General features: G+C 35.3%; 1 protein-coding gene and 1 long non-coding RNA gene across 6 annotated transcripts in view; one reads left to right on the top strand and one right to left on the bottom strand.

Annotated features, from left to right (window-relative positions):
* The window catches only part of Eip78c (Ecdysone-induced protein 78C), a 134,359-nt gene extending 118,729 nt beyond the window's left edge, over window positions 1-15,630 (top strand). For 4 of the 5 annotated variants that reach the window (XM_072009306.1, XM_072009290.1, XM_072009286.1 and 1 more), the window contains 5 exons: window positions 8,431-8,572; window positions 10,077-10,453; window positions 11,200-11,517; window positions 11,831-12,227; window positions 12,683-15,630. In XM_072009306.1, coding sequence (XP_071865407.1) covers window positions 8,431-8,572; window positions 10,077-10,453; window positions 11,200-11,517; window positions 11,831-12,223 — 1,230 coding nt within the window. In that variant the 3' untranslated portion in view covers window positions 12,224-12,227; window positions 12,683-15,630. The remainder of the gene's footprint in view (window positions 1-8,430; window positions 8,573-10,076; window positions 10,454-11,199; window positions 11,518-11,830; window positions 12,228-12,682) is intronic. The other variant, XM_072009299.1, reaches the window with a different exon arrangement.
* Window positions 15,631-19,609: 3,979 nt separating this feature from the next.
* Window positions 19,610-20,336, bottom strand: LOC139990318 (uncharacterized). Its single transcript, XR_011800546.1, has 2 exons — window positions 20,259-20,336; window positions 19,610-20,185 (listed from the first exon to the last, which is right to left on the bottom strand). It is a non-coding gene; the product is annotated as an uncharacterized lncRNA (long non-coding RNA).
* Between the last annotated feature and the right edge of the window lie 1,260 nt (window positions 20,337-21,596).

Here is a 21,596-nt window from a genome sequence, read left to right as displayed (position 1 = left end):
ATTATTTATAAAGTAGGAAATACGAACGATATTACAATTTTTGCTTTTGTAAATGCATACAGAAAATTCCAGTTATGGAGAATTAAATATACGTTATTCACCAATTAAAGCTACAAATTGCTGTACTAATTAGAATAAATTTTATACAGCTAAGAGATTGAATTTAATAAACGAACGAAATAAATGAAAAAATTTAAATGACTGAAAAATTTTAAAAATTCTCTCCGCTAATTATTTTTACCCTCATCTCCCACGTGTTTTATATGCTCCCGTTGAATATTTAAAAACGTCGAGTTCGTTCTGGATGAACCCTGCAGCTTGAAATGCCTGCCTCCTGTCCTTCCTTTCCCAAGCTTCTCTAACTAATAATAGGTTCGACTACGTAATTTTATCACCTTCAACCGTTGGGCAACTTTACCAGGATGAAGTAACCCTTTGAACACGCCGGTTTTTATCGAAGAAAACAACTTTCCGCGTAGTACGTGTAGCGCGTTTTAAAATAACAGTGGAAGTGAGATTGGGACACCGCGATGGCGAAAAGGGGGATGAAATCGCCGATTAATAATTCAACGAACAAGCAAAAAATAAATCTTGATCGCGATAAAATTGTCGCGCCGAAAATAACCGCAGGAATTTATACATTTGGATCGATAGACAGCAATTTTATACAATTAAATTATTTCAAAATTTAAACAATTCGATATCAGATGCTCTTATATCGTTTCAACGATCGATATGAGACACAAAGAAAATCAATTGTATATAAATTAAGTAGTAAAGACACCCTTTTTTTAGTTCCTTCTGCGGAATCCAAATCCCCTTCTGGCTTATTAACGATGATTGATTAGTATAACGCACACGTTTAGAATGTTACGTTGATGTTAGAAATAAGATAAATCGGTAAATCGAGGAACAGAATTTTTTTAACGAGTCTCTAGCTCTAACAAAAGTTTTCTTTTTCATTTTCCAATGTTTTTTAATGTATTTGAGGGCTCTGCGTATTTTTCATGTTTTGGTGCAACTGAAATGTCCTGCACCCTTCGCAACGCTTTAGAAACAGGCTAATTCATTTACGTTAAATGTTCGAACGAATAAAAGAACGATGCTTATCAAACATTTAAACTCGATATTACAGTAGCAACAGAGAAAACGAGGTTTAATTTAAAATGAAAATGCAGTTGGTTAAGGGGCAAGGTGGATTAAAAAGGTTGAAAATAAAAGCGAGTCCTACTGTATTTCATTAAAACGTTCACCTTAAAAAACCTGCAATATAAGCATGAAATATCCGACAGCTTATAAATCTATCGGCATACAATTACACGCGTAACCAACGTGCATACATTCGTGCTTAAACCAAAGACAAACACGGCTCGATAACCAATCCAATCGAATCAACTTTTCAACCACTCAACCCGCCTATCAGTTTCAATACGATTTTCATTGAATCTGTCGGTTATATCCCGGAAACGTGGCCGTCAACTTATCGAATTAATTCCCACGAAATAAATTACCTCGATCTATTCGCTTCGGTTCAACTTTCATTTCCGAGTGCCGAGCCGCGTCGTCGAACAACCAAACTAAATGACTGCTACTCGCGCGCCAGCCAAATCACCCTCCCATCTACAGCAACAGCTTAACACTTTCGTTTCTAAATTACATAGACACGCGTACAAGGCACGAACATTCGTTCGTAACTTTTACGTGACTCATTTCCCATGGCAAATAAACGATTTGTACAAAGATTTTGATATCTAGAAATTTACGAGCAACGAACGCGAGATTAGCGTAGAACCTGATCTATCGACAGAAGAATATGAATTAGCCTGTCATTCGAATCGTTCACTGTTAAAAAATATCGGATTCCAGGAAAATTACCGGCAAAACGCTTTCGAATCGATTCTTTCATCGGCGTTGGAACGTTTCAGGTGGCTTTTATTAATTACCTGGCGTTAATCTCCACCCCCGATCCTCGATTGGTCTCTTTTGTGATCGCGATAAAGAGGCACCGAGTCGCTGGCTATACTCCGCATCGTCGTACGACGAAACTCCTCAGCCGTTTCTACACGAAACGCATTAATCATAATACGTCGCTTATTAAACGAACCGTCCCGTTTGCCGCGACGCGGCAACGAGGTCAACCCCGACTCACACCGGAACACAGCCCTGACCGACCCTCGGTTAATTTCGAGCCAAGCCGAGCGTGCGTGCGTGTGCACGCGCGTGTCATGTCCGGTATATTACGTTCCGTGTGCACACCGGTTACAATTAAGTTGGTCTAGAAACGTTGGGCGGTTAACAGACCCGCGGATGGTCCAATTTTTCAAGTTTTATCGAATATGGAACATTCGATAGGACTTGGAAAGAACTTACTGAGGAATTTGCTTCTCGCAGGCTTCTGTTTAATGTTTTGTTTTCCCCTCAGATGCTTCTTTTTTATAAGAAAAAAATAATCTACGATTTTTGTATCACTGTGAGAAGACATATTTTTAATGAGAAAATACATCAAAAGTAGGTTTCGTAGAATTTAATTATCTACGTATGGTGATCTAGACGAAGAGACGTACGAATCATCCGGTGACGTTTTTCAAAATTTCACAGATATATTTGTTGGTAGAAAAGTATGACATTAACACGACGTTGCACGCGTGAACGAGAATAACGGGATTTTAGTAATTTAACGAGATTTAAAAGCTTTCAATGGTACAAAAGTGACGGAAATATTAAAAGCTTCGAAAGCTTGAAACACGAAGTTCGAAGACTTTAACACGATTTTTAATGGTTAGCAACTTTTGAAGAATTGAGTTTGAAAGACTTCGAGGAAGATTTGAAAAGCGAGGGCTTTCGGTTTGAACATTCGAAGATCTTCGTGGACTTGGTTGATCTAAAACGTTTGAAAGATTGAACGTTTTCAACGATTCCAAAAATTTGCAAAATTGCAAGAGCGTGAAACATTCAGAAGCTCTGAAAACTTTAGGGGACGTGGAAAATTTGATAAGCCTGAAGCGTTTGAAAGATTCGCGGAGCTTAAACCTTGCGAAGATAAAATATGCACCCGATATAAAATTTTCTAAATTAAAATTTCTTAACGATACGAACGAAATTTAAACCTTCGAAAATTGTCGTAAAACTAATACTTTTTTTAAACTAAATACTTTTTTTAAATGTGTATTGCACGCGATAATACTATTGACTTTTTAAATGTTTCAATTTAAGTAAAATTGGGATTCAGATTAAACTGAAATTATCGGTTTTTTAAATTTCGTATTTATATATAACACTTTCAAAATAATTTAACATCGATCTTCGATATCGTTTTCAATCAAAAGCATTGCATTCACGAACAACTACAATCCTTTCTTTGCTTTTGCCAATATTTCCAGAAAATGTGAAGAAAATCTCATTTACAATCACGTCACAATCGCTTCTCACTTGCTCGATACGAAATATGTAAGCACTTTACAGGCGGCTCACGATTCGCGTTTCCGCTTCTTCTCGCGTTCCTTTCCATGAAAACAACGTTTTTCAGCTTTTTCGAACTGGTCACAAAAAAACAACGATGTCTCGAGACTGACTGTCCAGCGTCGACATTCTTCCGATGTTCGACCAAGATGGAAAATAAAATTGAATTATGCATCGCTCCGTTCAAATAGAGAAATACCTTATCCAAGAGAAAAGAGTCTCGCACGCAAATAATTCAGCATCAGCTGGCACCGATTTGAAAATTCTTGCGATTGATACTCGACGACGCGACGTTTCCTTTCGAAGAACATTCTATTCTTTCTTCCAAAAATATCTTCCGCAGCCCCGTTAAGAAAATATTTTATTGTACTTTATATCTTTGGAAGAATCCATTTCTTTCTCTGCGCTTTCTTACAAAATATAATTTCGATACAGTTTACGCGTGTGTCCAAGATTCAAATGATCGAATTTCCCAAAAATAGGAAAAAAATATTTGATCTTTCGTTTAACTTCCAACGATGTTACGACGATTTGAAGGACGTAACTATCAGTAGAGAAGGACGATCAAAAGCATGTTCAAGCGCTATATTTCTTGAAAATTAAATTTATAAAATATTTCCTCTGGTATTTCGAGATCTACTTGACCAGTTGGTTCGAAATTTTGCGCGCACCTTCAGCGCGTGTATTCACATTTTTATTTATTTTACTATCCATCCGCTATTTAACGTAACAGAAATTGGTTGAAAAATTCGCACGAAATGTTGGACAAATTAATTCGCGATACTTTATTTACAAAAAGGAAAGTAATTATGTGATATTGTGTAACGAGGAAATTGGTTTTCGAAAGATAAATTATTCTTTGAAATTTGTAGATTCACTGGTCGGTGAAAATTCTACTATTTGAAAGATGGAAAAGTAAATCTAGCTGCCTTCGTTATTTTTTTCAGAGCACGAGGATATTTTTAGAAATAAACGTGAATCGAAACGGTGGATATCTCTTTGAAATTTCATGGATATTCAAACTCTTTCGGATGAAATTTCACAAATTCTACGTCTCTATTAGCATTTTCTATCTAGTAAAGGTACAAATAAATATAAATTATCGGGCAATTCATAACGAAAGAAATATATCATAGTCTCGAGTAATATCCCGACACGATATAGTAATCCTGTCTCTGTTGTTCTCCGTCATGAATCTACAAAATTAATTAATTCCCGCAGAGTTAACGATCACGTTCCGATTCCATAAAATTAAACTCTAGGCTGATATTAGTTTTCTTCGTCAGTCTGTATCTTTCCATTTTTTCAACGTTATTTCTAATTTTTCCCATCGTTTGAAACTCCTGCACTCCTTGACAAGGATACGGAATTCGTTATCTCAGCAATCCGTCAGCAGAGAACAGTCGCGATAATTCAAATCCTATGCAACCGGATAGTAATCGACTGGGAAATGAAAAGCAAAGGCTGAATCAGCAGGACGACCTCGGCTTAAAATTAATTACGCGAGATTCGCTTGCTATAACCGGGATCCTATCCGACTGCGGGATATCAGCCTTCTCGGGCCTCGTAATGCCTTTACACGTGCGCGGCCATAGAATTAGGAAGTCTACAGGATCTCTCGTTGATCTGTTCCACTTTCTCCGTGAGAAGGAATTCGATAATTCTTCGACGCGCGGAAACTTTCGAAAATTCTCCGATTGTTGATAGTCGACATCGTATATAAACGCTTGTACGTGGTTTGTTAGCATAGATAATGGCTGAACCGTAACAGATAAGAGAAATTGTAAGAACAGATATCTTGTAAATGGTGTTGCAGCTCCATGGTATGGTTTGCATGTATTGTAGGTATTTGACGGTATTGTATATTGTAGGTATTGTAGGTATGACGATGGATTTGTGCGTGCATATTAGCATTTGAAGTTTTAGAAGAAATTGATCGGGGGAAAATGGCTTGAATACGTAAGAGATATTTCTTGAAACGGGGAAATAGAAAAATACGATAGACTTTATGGAATATTAGTTAAAAATATGAAATCTTTTTGTACAAGAAAAGATAGACTTCAGGAACGATATATCGGAAAACGTATATGATTAATACATTGATATCAAAGATTTATTCGATCATAAGAACGAAGAATATGAAATTCGTAATTACTACTACGAATTACGTAAATTATTGTCAAGTATTTGTATTTTATCATTATGTTGAATCGATCGATTTATAGGATTAATGTTACCACACGTAACGAACGAATACACTCCGTTGTCGATAAATTATTCAATATTTTCCGAAATATCAGCAACATGCATATACATTATGCACACGTATGCATATGGGATTTAGTAACTACCTAATTTCTCTCGTATAAATCGATTTATCCTTACAATTATGGGTATTTGTATTCAGTCGCTACTGTGTGGTAGTTTGATTTCTTCGTAATTTTGTAATTAAAAATACACTTTGTCAAAAAGAAGCAAGTTTCCGGATTCTTTTAAACGGCAGTATATATTTAAAAAACATAAGAACAGTGTCACAGGTGTTACAAAAGTAACAAGTTGCGTATGGTCTCGGACTAAAAAGCGTGCTTGTTCTTCGAGAAATTAGCACACCATAAATTCACGTTATATTTCCGTGTTGCGACCATTCGGACGCTTTATTTGCCGAGCGTTTACATAAAGGCGATAAACGGATCGATTCTCGTAAATCAATGAGGGACGTCGAGCTGTAGAAGCGGTGGCCGGTAATGGTTGTACGGGACTATCTTGCCGTTTTAGAAAGCTCGTTTTTTCCCCTATCGTTTTTCTCCGCGAACGACATTTTTACGATCCCTAAATCCAGCCTGAGACCTGAGAGAATTAATCGGCGATTGTGCCAGTATTCGGTATCCTTGAGAGCTAGATCGATTCCGCCCCCTAAGCTGCGGCTCTCAGACTTTTCTCGGTCACACTGCACCAGCAAACTTTCTCTCCAGATTATCGAATATCCTTCAAACAATCATTTTTACCTATAAACGATGAAATTTTCTTGGGAACTTAACAATTAGGAAAAGTTTGTCGTTAGAACGTTTCAAATGTATATCTACGTATATAGAATTTATGAACACAGATCAGGCTATTTAAGTCGTGTCGACGATCATAATCTTAGTTGAGTTGAAAGATCTATGAAATTTGTATCGAAAATTTTGCAGAGAGACGATTAAAGTTTTATCGATGTTGATCAGTTTCTCGACGTTGTTTAACTCTACCAGAATTATCAGACAAATGACACTTTAACTCTGGTAACTTACAGAAGGAGAAACTGTAGGAAAGCTACTTTCTCTTTGGCTTTCACGATTTTTGGATATGCCGTAGAGACCAACGTTTTTCGAACAACGTTCTCCTGTATGTACGTGTAACAAGGATTGACAAATCTAGCACAAACACAATGCAGCGATGATATTCATTTTTAACCGAGCTATAACAGATATTTCGTACAGCCTGGTATATGCGTTTGTGTACAGCGCTTGAAGCTCGTCCAGCTCTCGTTTATTATTACTATAAACAAAAGATAGCCGATCGACGAACAATACGTTCGGTTACACGTGGATGGGAGAAACAGTTGTTCGAAAAAACGTTCATCCCTGCAACATATCCAAAAATCATGGAAGTCGGAAAGGAAGTAACTTTTCTACAGTTTCAGTCTAAAAAAAAAAAAAAAGAAGAAAGACAATGGTAATAGAAATTAAATAAACAGCAAACGTATCGATAGCAGGTTCCAACAATAAATCGAGAAAAATATCTGTAGAATTGGAAAGTAATCTGAAAGAATTTCCCAAGTGGCCTTGTCTTATTTTTATATTATTTCACATCGTGTGACACAGCATCCGTTCAAAACGAATAGGATTTACCAACAACGTATAGCTCGAGACAGAGGAATCACGAACGTTCAATTTTCAACGGGCCAGTTCGACCATAACGTTTGTCGGATTTGTCGAGGCAATATCGCGCGATGAAAAGGGATTTCTCTTTCCCTGGGAAGACGATGGAGAAGCGACAGAGGCAAAAGAGACCGACGAATCGAGGCTATTCGACGCTCGAACAGCCTTTGATGTGACCCGTAATCGCTTTGAACTTTCCACCGTGTCTCGACGCGTTAATATTTGTCAGCAATTTCTTTTTTCCTTCTCGATTATGCTCGGAGACGATTACCGGCTAGTATCGATGATAGACCGTTCAAATCATCGAGTCGCACACTTATTACGCGATCGTCTGAAAAGAGAAAGCAATCGCGATGGAAGGGATTGAATAATATAGAAAAAGACTTGAATTGTAAAGTTCTTGTTAAGCGGGTTGAACGATCTTGTAAACATACGTAGCTGACGATGATGACAGAGGCAAAGACATTGTTAGTCGAGAGCTTCGTATCATTTACCCTTGAAATCTTTAATATTATTAGCATATTTCGTTTTAATAAATTTTTGCATAGAAGAGAAAGAGAACTTCCTTGGGGTAACTTTGAAAATTATCAAGCGTCTTATTGATAATCGACATTGATCGATCGACTGACATCGGTAAAACTATTATTAACGTGTTAGTCGAGTAAAGCACATGGACACAAGAGAATGGAAAAGCGTCGAGGATTCGTAAGACGAATGTTGCTTTTCTTAAAACCTTAGGGAAGATTCATAAAAGAATCGTATGTTTAAAGACAATTAATCAGGATGTAGATTCCAAATGCTAAAACGACTATATTTCTTTTAGTAAGCAGCGTACTAATTGAATTAGCGAAATTTATGAAGATTTACGTTCGGTAATAAATTTTAATACCGAATACAGAATTTTAATGTCGCTCCTCGAATGCAAATCCTTATTTCTTATATTCTTCCTTTTCTTCTTCTTGAGGTAGCAACAATGCACGTGAAAGTATGATTGCTCGTACTACCATTGCTCATAAATAATAATTCGCTAAATGTCAGTTCTTTTTCTTTTCAGGGCTTCTTTAGAAGAAGCATTCAAAAGCAAATAGAATACAGGTGCCTGAAGGACGGCAATTGTTTGGTCATCAGAATAAGTCGGAATCGCTGCCAGTACTGCAGATTCAAGAAGTGCCTAGCTGTCGGCATGTCCAGGGATTGTAAGTAATCACTTGCGTAAGCACTTTTCGTTAACTCGCTACAATATCGATAGGATATCGTAGAAAAGGAATCTTTGAAACGTTTTAAAAGATATAATTCCATTCTTTCAATCATATTTTCCGTACCAAATTTGATACAATTATATCTTTTTCATGTCTCCATAGCAATTATTATACTTCTTTGTCTTTTTACGCGCGGAAACGTATCGATAAAGATGCACGATCAACGATAACGTACGGCGGTAAGTATAATAACTGGCGGCAAAACACGATCTCGGTGAAATGATTGTCGATGAAATGATTATCGGTGATTCGAAGGTAACCCTACTGAAATAGCCATTCATGAGCCAATTATAATCTCTTTTCTTTAATAAAAATAAATTACTATCCCTTTCAAACGTTTCTCTTTTGTCTAAGTAATAATTTTTAATTACTTAAGCAGGTTAAATATGTTAATGATGGGAAATGTCCAAGTTCTCTAGTTCCTTTGCCGCAAAAGTTGCTCGAATTTATTTGCAACTTAGCACGACTCTTTATATGCCCGATGGCAATAGCTATCGTGTCTTTCAGTTTCCGGAAATTCCGGCATCCGTCGAGTAGCGAGAGAGTAAAGCAAACTGAAACGAAGTTGCGTACATAATTAAACGTCAAAGTTCCATCGTGCAATATGCGGTGGTGTATAATAGGAAACCGTCGGAGCTTTCCGAGCTAGCATTGTCGGCGAAATCGTAATAAGCCTGTGCTAGTCTTGTGATCCGCTTAAGAAGCGGATGTAACCGGGGTAAAGCTGGCCCGAAAGCTCTGCACCCTCTGTTGTTCGGAGTAATTCTCTCGAGTACCGTATAAAATACTAATCTTTCGTAAATACGCTCATTTTCGAGACAGGATGTTAGGATGAGCAGCGTAGCGTGCGTAGGACGTCGAAATATTATTAGATCGGTACATACGCTTACAGCTTTTTTCACATAAAGCTACAACTACACGTACAGTTACCTCGAGCGATATATTTATCTTCGAAATAATTTACATCTAATTCTGTAGATTCTCTGCTTCGTAATTTCATTACAGTAGATTCCACGAAACATCATATTAATCGACGTACATTTCATATAATTCTACATTTCTATAATCTCGTCGTAATGACTTCTTCCAAGGATCATGTACTTCATCGAAATAATTTTCATATAATTCTGTAGACTTCCTTCTATAATCTCGTTTTATTAGTTTCTTCCGAACGTCGTATTAAATGATAGTAACTTTCGCGTGATACTATGGTTATTTTAAACTATGTCCTAAAAGAAACCACCAACTTTAAGACTCGACGAAACGTTTGCATCTTAAAACCGCCACCAAACCGTCAGAATCGATGGATCGCTTCTTAAAATCGTTGTCTTTAGGGATCGACGACGATAGTATTTTTAAGTCGGTATTTTTAAGAATCAACGATTAGGTTGTGAAATCGCTTTTCGAATAACTAAACTAAATATTGTTCTCTCGATTTCAGCCGTTAGATACGGCAGGGTGCCGAAACGTTCGAGGGAACGCGGCCCCGAAGACACAGTACCGACCACCACGTCAACGACCACTACCACCGGAGTGCAACAACTCACGTCCTCTGCTGGTGCTAACAATAACAATAATAACACCAACAACAATAACAACAACACCAGCAGCCAAAACAATAACAACAACAGCCAAGCACAGAACGCTATACCGTGTGTGCCGCCAGCTGCTGTGGTAGAGGCAGATCAGTCAGACGCGGACGTGAAACAGTTGGCGGTTTACGACGTGATACTTCAAGTTTCTCAGGCGCATCACGCTCACTGTGGCTTTACCGAGGAATCAACGAGGGGCATCGTCCGGAAACCGATGATAATACCGGTGAGTTTACTCGAAATTTCAGAGTAAAGTTACAGAAGCATGGATACATTAGTAGCGGATACGACTCGAAGGGGCTCGTTCGCTGTTGTAACTTTATTGATTAAACAATTGAAATCGTTCTACGTAAAAAAAAGATAGTTAATTGTTATGATCTTTTGCATAATACACATTATGTAAAAATATGCAATAGTAGATGTCGTAATAGACGAAAGGTGGATCGTATATATGTGAGAAATTTCTAAACAATTATTCGAAATACTTGCGATCAATAGAATTCCAAATTTCATCTCATTATCATTACTATATCGATTAATACGCTTTGACGGCCACATATATTAGGATATTTGCTGATATTTAGTACGAATCGAATGTTTTGTGAATTATATCTGTTATTTCATTGGTATTATATTCGCCTTATATTAAAAAATTTGTTAGAGTATTCCAGTAAATATAGCGAATAGATAAGTATTCTTATACTTGTGGCCAACAATGTCTATGCATAGTTCATTAATATTTCACTAATTATTATTGTACTATTTTTAATAATATTATTAATTATTCTATATTATTATTTATATTACGTTTATTTATTGGCATAACGTTTCATTAGTTAGTTCATTAGATAATTAATTATTCCAAATTACCACGTCGTATCCGCTTCTAATTAATTGATTAACATATTAGAATGACGCGGTGGAACTGGAACTGGCAGCAACGCCTGTTTCTTTTATAATCCTGCTGATTAGGCGAGTACTTCTTCGCAGCCCGCCAGTCCAGAGGACCCAGAGGCGGCATCCTCGACAGCAGAAACAGTTGAATCGCAAAGGATCTGGCTTTGGCAACAATTCGCCACTAGGATAACGCCATCGGTACAAAGGGTGGTGGAGTTTGCCAAAAGGGTGCCAGGATTTTGTGATCTTTCGCAGGACGATCAATTAATTCTGATTAAGGTCGGTTTCTTTGAAGTCTGGCTAAGCCATATCTCAAAGATGACCACTGACAGTTCGATGACATTCGAGGATGGTACTTATATCACTAGGCAACAAATGGAATTGATGTACGAGGTAAGAACTCGCTTGTCGTTTTCTATGGCCGTAGGTTACAATCAGTGTCTAATAATTCGATGTGAAAAACAACATAAACATCTGAAAATCGAAACGTATTGCGATACAGTCTCGTTTATAAGAACAAGCTAATACTTGAGTATTCAAATATAGGAACTTATAACTAAATCTCAGTTATCCGAACAATGGTCGAGCGTAACTTGAATTATCCCGTGACTATTAAATTTTAAATCTCACTCGATATCGCAACGACACAAAATGTCAGAGAATATCAACAATCGTCCATTAATTGATCAATACGAAACAAAAACAGCCAGACTTCGTGTCTGCTTTGATGCAATTCACTTCGGCCTTAAACGCCCATCAACTATCGGACACCGAATTGGGCCTTTTCTCCGGCGCCGTTCTTCTGGGTGAAAGACCAGGTCTGAACGACGTGAAAACAGTGCAGAGGCTTCAGGATCGTCTTTTGGAGGCGCTGAAAGTTCAAGCGTTGCGGAATCACACGGTTTCCGGCGAGGCTACTTCCGCGGGAGGTTGTTCCGGTGTCTCGAGCGTCTCACAAAGGATACCAGAATTAAGAACTCTGGGTGCCAGACATGCGAATTTGCTCGACTGGTTCAGGAGGAATTGGACCAAGCTCAAATTGCCACCCCTGTTTGCCGAGATATTCGACATTCCTAAGTGTGAAGAAGATCTTCAGTGAAGAGGTGATTATTTTAAATTATGATTTCTTTATGTTCTCTAAACTCTTAACAAGTACAGTGCAACATTCATCACCGTTAATCCATAGAAATACATTAAATATCTAAAGTATATGATAATTTTTATAATGTTTGCTAAATAAAACAGAGCCCTTTCGTTTCTTTAATTGCGTTCACGAAAGATCGAAATCTGCATAAACAACCTCGATCTACCGATGAGATTCTACTGTATTAAATAGGTCGAAATGATGTTTACATGGGATATCTAAAATCCCATCTTCGAATAATTCGAATCTTTCTTATTCTTGCAATCTCGTGATGCGCGTTACTCGCGAAGTCGCACTCCATAAATCCACGTTTGCATTTTCGTCCACGCCCCTCAGCTCCACGATTCGATTTGCAATTCAACGCGGCAATCTGCACGATAGCGAAGAATTTTAATGGTGGGATCGTCTTTGAAGAATGTTTCAGAGTACATCGAGTTAATTCGACGAGAATGAACGGCCCTGCCGGAAGAGTCTTTCTAATTGCCGGTGTTCATCGCACAAATGCAGCTCGGACCTCGAGGACGATTTGTTTTCGCTCGTTGGCGGTGACGTACAGCGGTACGATGACGAGACGACGATTCGATTCGAACGAAAAAAGAAAAAAAAAGGAAGCGCAAAGACCGCTGCGATCTGCCACCGATATGGCGACTCGATCTTCGCCATCATCGAGATCCATCTTGTGCTCTTCACTTTGTTTCACTCGTACAGACTGGGAAGATGGATCGTTTGGCGAGGCGAAGGGTACAGATTGCTGATCGAAACACTCTTGACACGATATACGAAGAGAAAGAGAAAATTTATCCAATTAACAGGAATAGAACGAGCTATACAATGCGAACAATCGACGATTGGATCGATTACGTATTGGACGAAGTATATATATATATATATATACACACATAGGTGTGTGTGTATGTGTGTGTATATATATATATATGTACGACGAGTAAATAACTTTTAAAAAGTTACTAGATTTTGAAAAAGAAAAGTACTCTTTCTTTGAGATAATTATAAAGGCAAGCCCTCCTTCGATTGTTCTAAATCGTGCAAGGGTAGGTAGAGAGTTCAAAACGGGATTTTCAAATAGAAGGAATTTGTATCATTCGCTATATGTGTGCAATAAGACGCACTACTCCAACGAAAGCATTTTAAATAAGTACATAGTCAAGTCGGTGAGCAAGGAATCAAGTTTCGTATCATGTTGGTCTGGCGCATATCGTTGATTGCAATAAAGCGACGCAGTGATCGAACACGCGTCGCATCAAAAAGATAGCACAAAATCGTGATCGCTTTACAAGGCACGTTTATTATTACGATTTTATCCAGTTAAAATAATTCTCAAGCGAATTTTTCGCAACCTTGGCTAATCGAGGATCGTATAAACGTTCAAAGTGCAGTCCGTGTGCAGCGATCTGTCGAAAACAGTGATCGAAAAATCTCACGAATACATACGAGTACAAGATGCAACGTCGAACTTGTAAACATATCGAGAACATAATATCATATTTTTTTCATGCAATCGACTCTCAAAAATACCGTTTCCATCCCCCAGTGTGAAAACTGTGACTCAATAGATAGCTGCACGTTCACGCGATCGCAAAAGAGAATAAATATATAAATAAATATGGTGGTACGTACATATAAATGATACACGCATGTTGCAACGTGGACGAATGCATGCGCGTACAAAACTGACACTTAGACACTTAATATACATATACAAAGTAAAAAGTTTCACGCTATATAAAAGCTCAAAAGGAAATCTTTATAGGACGTATCTCTCTAGATGCATCCGCTACGAATCTCAATCTATGCAATCTCTATTTTTATTACTTGACAAGTAGTATAGTGAATTACCTTTATGGATATTGTTGCGTCGCTTCAGGGTGTTCCGCGGAAAGTGAGAATAACATGCTCGAAGTTGTTCTTTCGTTAAGACTTCTAAAATTCTCGGTGTAAGGATTTTTAGTGAATAAATATCTCGCGTACGTAACGAAAAAAAGAAACGAAGGAAAATAAAAGTTAAAGAATTGAACGTTGTGTATAATAATATAATGTACTTGTTACGTTGAACTGTTGTATTTGTTATCGATCCACGGCCGAAAATCGTTTTCCGATCGTTGACAAAATCCTGAAGTGAGCATGTTTGAATCTTCGAACTCTTGAACGCTAATAATTCTCTGACAATGACTAGCATGTAACGTGTATCGATATGTAATTAATATACATATACATATGTATATATACAGTGGTGGATAAAAGAACGTTTAAGGAATTAAATCATCATAGTAAACGCTATAATTTATTAAGGAGGAACTATATTTTATAACACGGGTCACAGTATAGTATGAGAATATATATGATCTGAAAAAGGATGAAACAAATAATTATATGTATAGGGATGAGAAAGAATGTATCTTATTTGAAGAAAGCGATATTTTAATCGAGAAATGAAAGATTCATTAGACAAAGTAGTATAAATTTGATTGAAACAATTTATCAATATATTTACGCCGAATGTAAGATTTAATGTTCTTTTAGATTTTCTTTTGGTCTGATTGAATTTCTTATTTCATTATCAATTTTATGATGTTCGTCCGTGGATAATTTATGGATTTGCACTACTTTGTAAAAGATATTATTAATAGATAATTAATTCCTATTAAGTCCTATTATATGAATACAACTTCGCAAACGAATGAATATCTACATATCAGAGAGAGGGAATTTCATAAATCAATCATACAAATATTAGCATTAAACATGCAGTTACGCAAATACATAAAAATATGAATTTTTAACCTTTTCTTTAGCCATCACTGTATATATTATATATTCATTGTGAGAAATGAAGAAAATGTAAGTTTATCTATTAGAGAAATTAATGTTTTATCTAGCGTCGTACTTAAATTAAATATAATATATCGTCGATATATCACTGTCGCTAAAAAAAAGGAAAGAAAATGTGAAAAAGACTATCTTCACGGTAACTAGAAGGAGGAGAAAAAATTCCAACTCTAAGCGCTCACATCAAGTTGTGAATAAACATATCATACCTAATTAATATATTGAACAAAGAAGGGAGATATCATCGTTTAATATAATATAAATATGAGTCTATATATATATTAAAATATATATATATATATAAAGATTATAAATCTATATGCAAGAAAAATAGTTATTAAACGCATTATGTCGAATGAGCGTAGATCTACAATAGTAGGCCATTTTTCAATCCACTAAGGCAACAAAAATTTATATGCGTGTACATTCATACACATGCGTATACGTATACACACGTGAACGTAATTATAATTTTCTTTTTCCTATTTCTGATCCCTCTGATAAAAAATCAACAACCGAATGCTTCTCTCGGCTCTCTTACAATCTACCAAAACAGATCTGCGCGAAAAGATGATGTAATAAGAGAGGAAAGCACGTGCAGCGAGTCGTGCTGGAATATCTTTTAAATTATTACTAATATCTTGTCCTCTTCGTCGCGAGACACGTAAAGGAGGAAAATTTCAATAAAATGTAAACAAATCAAGTCACTTGATATACCTATATGTATGTATGAGAATTTTTATGTGTACATAAATTCTGCAACTTGAATCGATTTAGTGGCTGTCCTAATCATCTATATTAAAGTAGAAACGAAAATGAAGAGAGAAAAAGTTACGACATTTTCCTCCTGTGATATTTGAATTGCGATTCGTTTGTTTGTTTCTTTCTTTTTTTCTATCTTTTTTTTTTTTCAAAATTTCTAGTCCCCACGACTTATTCGCCAAGTTAATAGTCGCGTAACACGATACGCTCGTAAACGTTGTTGGAACACGTTAATCGAAACGGCCAAATACTTAAATAACGATATTAATATAACCTAATGATTACTCGATCACGCCGGCCAATCATCTTTACTAGGTTTCTCCTATTGAACTCAATGCTATCGTTACATAAATCATTGAATCTCATAAACGTTAAAAAATATGCTATATTCCAATCGCATAACCTCAACTTGTTTCATCAAATGTGGTTGATTCGTCTATGTAAATTGTCTAACTATTATTTCATCATAATTCGAGAAATAAATGATTGGCCGGCATAATCAAAAAAGCTAATAAGAATGAGAATTGGTGTTATATTGTTTAAATTAAAGCGCAATAACCTTTCTTTTCCTTTCCCTCGTCTCGTGTTCCGACCGAAGCGCAAAATCGCCTTTTCCTCTTTACACGTTTCCTCTCAGTCTCGTTTCCATTCTCCCCGTTCCATCCACTTTAATCTCGTGTGCTATTTGCTCTCATATGCTACTTTTTAACATTGAGATTTCGGTCATGGTGCTATAATATCTGTACATATACTGTGGGAATCGTTGTGTAATCAATGTACCATTATTATTAATATTATTCGAACTATAATCGCATCCAATATAGTTATTATTATTATTTTATTATTTTGATATACTCATATTTACATGACCGTTACGTTTAACAATACATCAACTTATAAATTTGTCTCGTAATTTGCGCACGAATATTGGGAAACGCTAACAAAGAAAAAAAGATGGCGATTCCTTTCATTTCAGAGATAAAAATATATAGTAAATATATATATATATATAAATATATACATATATTCCGCCCGTAAAACAGGACTCTGCAATAATCATGATTTTGTTTGATATTGATTCTATGATTGTATATTTATAGATAAGTTGAGCTCAAGCGTGCATCTCGTTGCGTACGCTATATCACATATATTATACATACTCTTCATTTTTATATAGGCGAGATATCGACTGCATACTATATCTATACCGGATGTTTTATAAATCGTAAAACAATCAGGAAAATGGAAGATTCCACTGTCAAATATAAGGCGATCCCCAAAATAAAGGTATTCCTGAATCTGAAGTTCTAGCATCTTTGACAGAAACTTGACGATAACCTAAATAGTACTTTCTAAATTATATGTTAGGTAGATTCGTACGAGGTCGTCCTACATCCGGCACAGAATCTGCATGGTTCTTCTCTGATCGATTCACGATTTATAAAACAGCCTATGTATAAAACGATATATCGAAGTGATTAAGGTGACGATGACGATGGATGACGGCGTGCCAAGCAAGGCGGGAATTGTTCTTTAAAAGCAAAAAAAATATAATATTACATATATATGTATAAAATAATATAAACGACGATAATGATATTAAGGTAAATAAGTACGACAAAACGACTGCTCTATACTGCTAAAGTACAAATGTTTCATTTATTTGTTTTATAAAAACGATATCGATTTGTTAGAGATTAGGTTTAATGCGTGCACGCTCAAGCGCGCGATGTACGTGTAATTATATTTATTTGTTAATCTCTCCCTATATCTTTCTCTCTCTCTCTCTCTCTCTCTCTCTCTCTCTCTCTCTCTCTCTCTCTCTCTCTCTCTCTCTCTCTCTCTCTCTCTCTCTCTCTCTCTCTCTCTCTCTCTCTCTCTCTCTCTCTCTCTCTCTCTCTCTCTCTCTCTCTCTCTCTCTCTTTCTTTTCCTCTCTCAAGTATAATAATGTGGCCCCTCCATCTACATATATAGCGTCCTAACGTGACGCATACACAATAACGTGATACGCTCATGCTCGCTCATTTCACGTTCACCACGACATCTAATTTCACACGCAATCCACATATCTCTCCTGCCGTACTTATGTAATAGTCGCATGACATATGACAGTTTGGTCCTAGTAATATATGGGTGCGTACAGGTACATAAGGATACGAAATTCGTCGTTTTCGTCGTAACACGCACAGATTTTGAGCTCCTCATACCCCTCTCACGGATAATCACCATGGTGGTGTCAGATGATCGATGCTGAATAGTAGGAAATATAACTTACAAACTATACCTAACAGAATGGTTCTTTTTGTACAGCGTTTCCCAATCGTTCTCATTTTTGCCAATTAACTTAACGAGCCTTGACCTTTTATGTTTTCCAACTAAATTTTTTACCATTTGTAATTATGAAGATATCGTATTGTGAAAAGGTCGTTCTGAAAAGGTGTAAAGGTGTATGTAATATAAAGAAAATCTTATGAATTCATGAACTACCTTTGGATATAATATCTGCTTACTATTTCTAAGCTAAACATTTTCACTTTTTGTAAACAATATGTAGATTGGGAAATGTTGATTTGTTTAATCAAGATGCGACAATAATACGTATATATTGTTTAATTGCAAAAAAATAAATTGTATAAGTATGGCTAATTATGAAATTATAATGACGTGATTCAGCAATTTTGTTCGTTAGATACAACAAATGATTTCAACTACTGTTTTGTCGTTGTAAAATGTTTTAATTCATTTGTGCTCAAAATGTCGAAAACAATGCATGAATTTTAAGAAACTTTCATGTTTTAATTCAGAATATTATTGCCAGATAAAAGCGTGAAAAATATTTTTCTAACAAAAAAGACACTAATTTTTTAATGCGCCTCTACTATAAATAATAGTTCCGAGCAAAGATGAATTAAAATGAATTTAATATTTCATACAACGCTATTTGTATTACAAATTCAATAAATACGTTATTATTGTCGTTGCTTGATTCAATCATATATTCAGCGTTATATTTCCATCTCATTCATGGGTGTTCATTAAATATTATTTTCTCTTTTATATTACTTCACCTACGATCGTACTTAATCGCATCAGTATCGTTTCATCCGATAACCGATTAATTTCCGACATATCAGAATATATCTGCTAAATCGAATAGCAATTCAATTAACATTTAATCCTTTCGCAATGCAATATGTTTTTCCTATTTTCCATCAGGCGGCCTGCATTAATTTATCGTACAATTAATACACGCTTCTGTTCATATGAATATCTTAGCGCGAACTATTTTTATGAATAATTTTTACGAAGTATTTTATAAATAATTTTGAGAGAATTATATATGACATTTAGTTTGAAATAAAATTACACATGATAAGGTACGCAATTTAAATTAATTGAACAAATGCAAAGAGTTTGAGTAAATAGGGAAAACAACGGAAGAAATAAAATAAAACAAAGTAATTAACCGAAGAAAGAATCGCTATTGAAACTATTGGATGATTCACGAAATTGGAATCCAAAGGAAATGCAATGGAAAGTAATTGTCATGCTGTTCGTAATGCATCACGATCTAACGGATGCACGAAGAAATAAAGAAACAAAATAATGTATGTATATCTCTATCATACATACCGTCGCAATAATCGATCGATATTTTATATTTTTTTCCTGTAAGACAAAAGTTTGTCCACTTTAGCTCTTTGCAAATATGCGCGTATCGATCGTATTTTTGTAAATCCTCTAGAAACCGATTTCATCCGAAGTTCACGCTGCCGATATTGAACGTCTCATAACGTAAAATTGTTTTGCAACGAATCGCGATAAAAAGAAAAAAACGAACTAGATCGCAGAGAGTTAAAATGCTCGGACAACGTTTGTCGACGGTAGAATACTTGACCATTTGAGTGCAGAGGATCGTGACCGCGTTCCTCGATACTCGGACAAGAAATACGAAAAGCACAGAAATGCTTCTCATATTTCTTCCGTTATAAAACAACTATTGGACATGCATAACATCGTATGTCCAGCAGTTGTGCCTTTACATTGAGAAAATCGTTCGTGATTCACTGTTATTTGATCAGTATCAGTTAATAAACTTTTTAAATAGTGTTAAAAAATAAAGGCAACATTTCTTTCTGTCTCGAATCCTTCATTTTACCCAAACTCCCAAAACACATTCTATTATTTAAAATCTACAATTTGAATGTATACATAAAACTACTCTCTGCACTCAAATGGTTCAATCAATGTTTAACGAGAGTTTAATTGTCGTATAAGATCGTTTTGCGATAACAAATACAGGCGAGCTGAAACAATCGGAATTAAATTAAATTAATTATGTAAACCGTAATGAATTTAACTTGAATCTCGAATGCATACTTTTTAGTAAACACTGTTGATACAATGATAGTGTAAATGGATTAAAAAATCTTGTATGTGTGTTAGAATTATTCGTAGGCAATTAGAAAACGTAAAGTTTCTTAGTCGTTCACATTCATGGCTTCCTTCTTTCGTATTTCCGCTCATTCTTCGTCACGCAAAGATGGAAAATTCAAGTATTAGTCATTTGTCCAATTAGCTTAATATATAATGTCGATATTTTAAAAACAACAGTGTCGATAAAATCGACTTTCGATCTGATCATATAAATGTTTAATTATTATTCGAAATTGTTTTAGAGGTTAGAAACTGCTCGAAACGTCTTCTGTAGTTCACAGTGGGAAGATATACGAAAAATTGCGATACAATACAATATTATGAAAGTTACTACTAAATGTAATTATCAGAAACATGTTTCCATAAAATTGTTTTAATTAATATTCTGTTAAATATTTCCTTTCTTGTAATAACAGAGTTAAAAATATTTTTCACATGGTTATATTGTGTATTTTTTATGCGTGTTTTTAATAGTGTAAGCAAGTTCCGAATTTTCCGGAACGACCGGAATAATACGGGTATTCATACTTAGATATTCATACTATCCGGATAATGATTCAGTAGTATACGTAAAGCAATATCTGTTACCTGAATAAGTACCTGTGTTATTATTTTAATTTTTGACACTAAAGTGTAATAAAAACTTCTAATTGTAAAAAATTATTTGCAAAAATCCAGATGAAACAGAATTATCAAGATATTGAAATAATACTTTTAAAAAGGAATACAATTCACATTCATATCTTATTAACTGACCATCTGAGTACCTTGGCTTAAACTATAAATATCTGTTTTATTCGGATAATATGAGTATCCATTGCTTAGAATACGCATTAATATTTTAATATAAACAAATTTCGAAATATAAAAATTTAATTTTATAATCTTCACAATGGAATGTTTTTTTAATTGTTTTTGTATTTACATAAAATATATTTATATTTATATTAATTCGTTAAATGGTTTGTACCAATTATAATCCTTTGTTTAGTATAATTAGAAAGAAAACAAGAAATATAGCTAAAAACAAATTAATATGCATGGACTATATTGTATTTAAATTATATCCACTAGCTACAAATGAAATTCAAAATTACAGTGGACTATAGTTTATATCTAAAATGATGATTGAAGAAACTAAATAATATAATAGGGTACAAACACTATGATCAAGTTTTGAAAAAATATAAAATAAAGTTATTTTATGAGATAAATACAACTTTTTATTATACAGGAATATGAACAAACATCTTTATTAATTGTGGAATGAAAATGAAAAAT

The sequence above is a fragment of the Bombus fervidus genome, chromosome 1 (genome assembly GCF_041682495.2).
Source record: "Bombus fervidus isolate BK054 chromosome 1, iyBomFerv1, whole genome shotgun sequence".
Classification (NCBI taxonomy): Eukaryota; Metazoa; Arthropoda; class Insecta; order Hymenoptera; family Apidae; genus Bombus; species Bombus fervidus.
The sequence above is the reverse complement of the archived record's forward strand: the minus strand, read 5'-3'. Positions and strand labels throughout refer to the sequence as shown.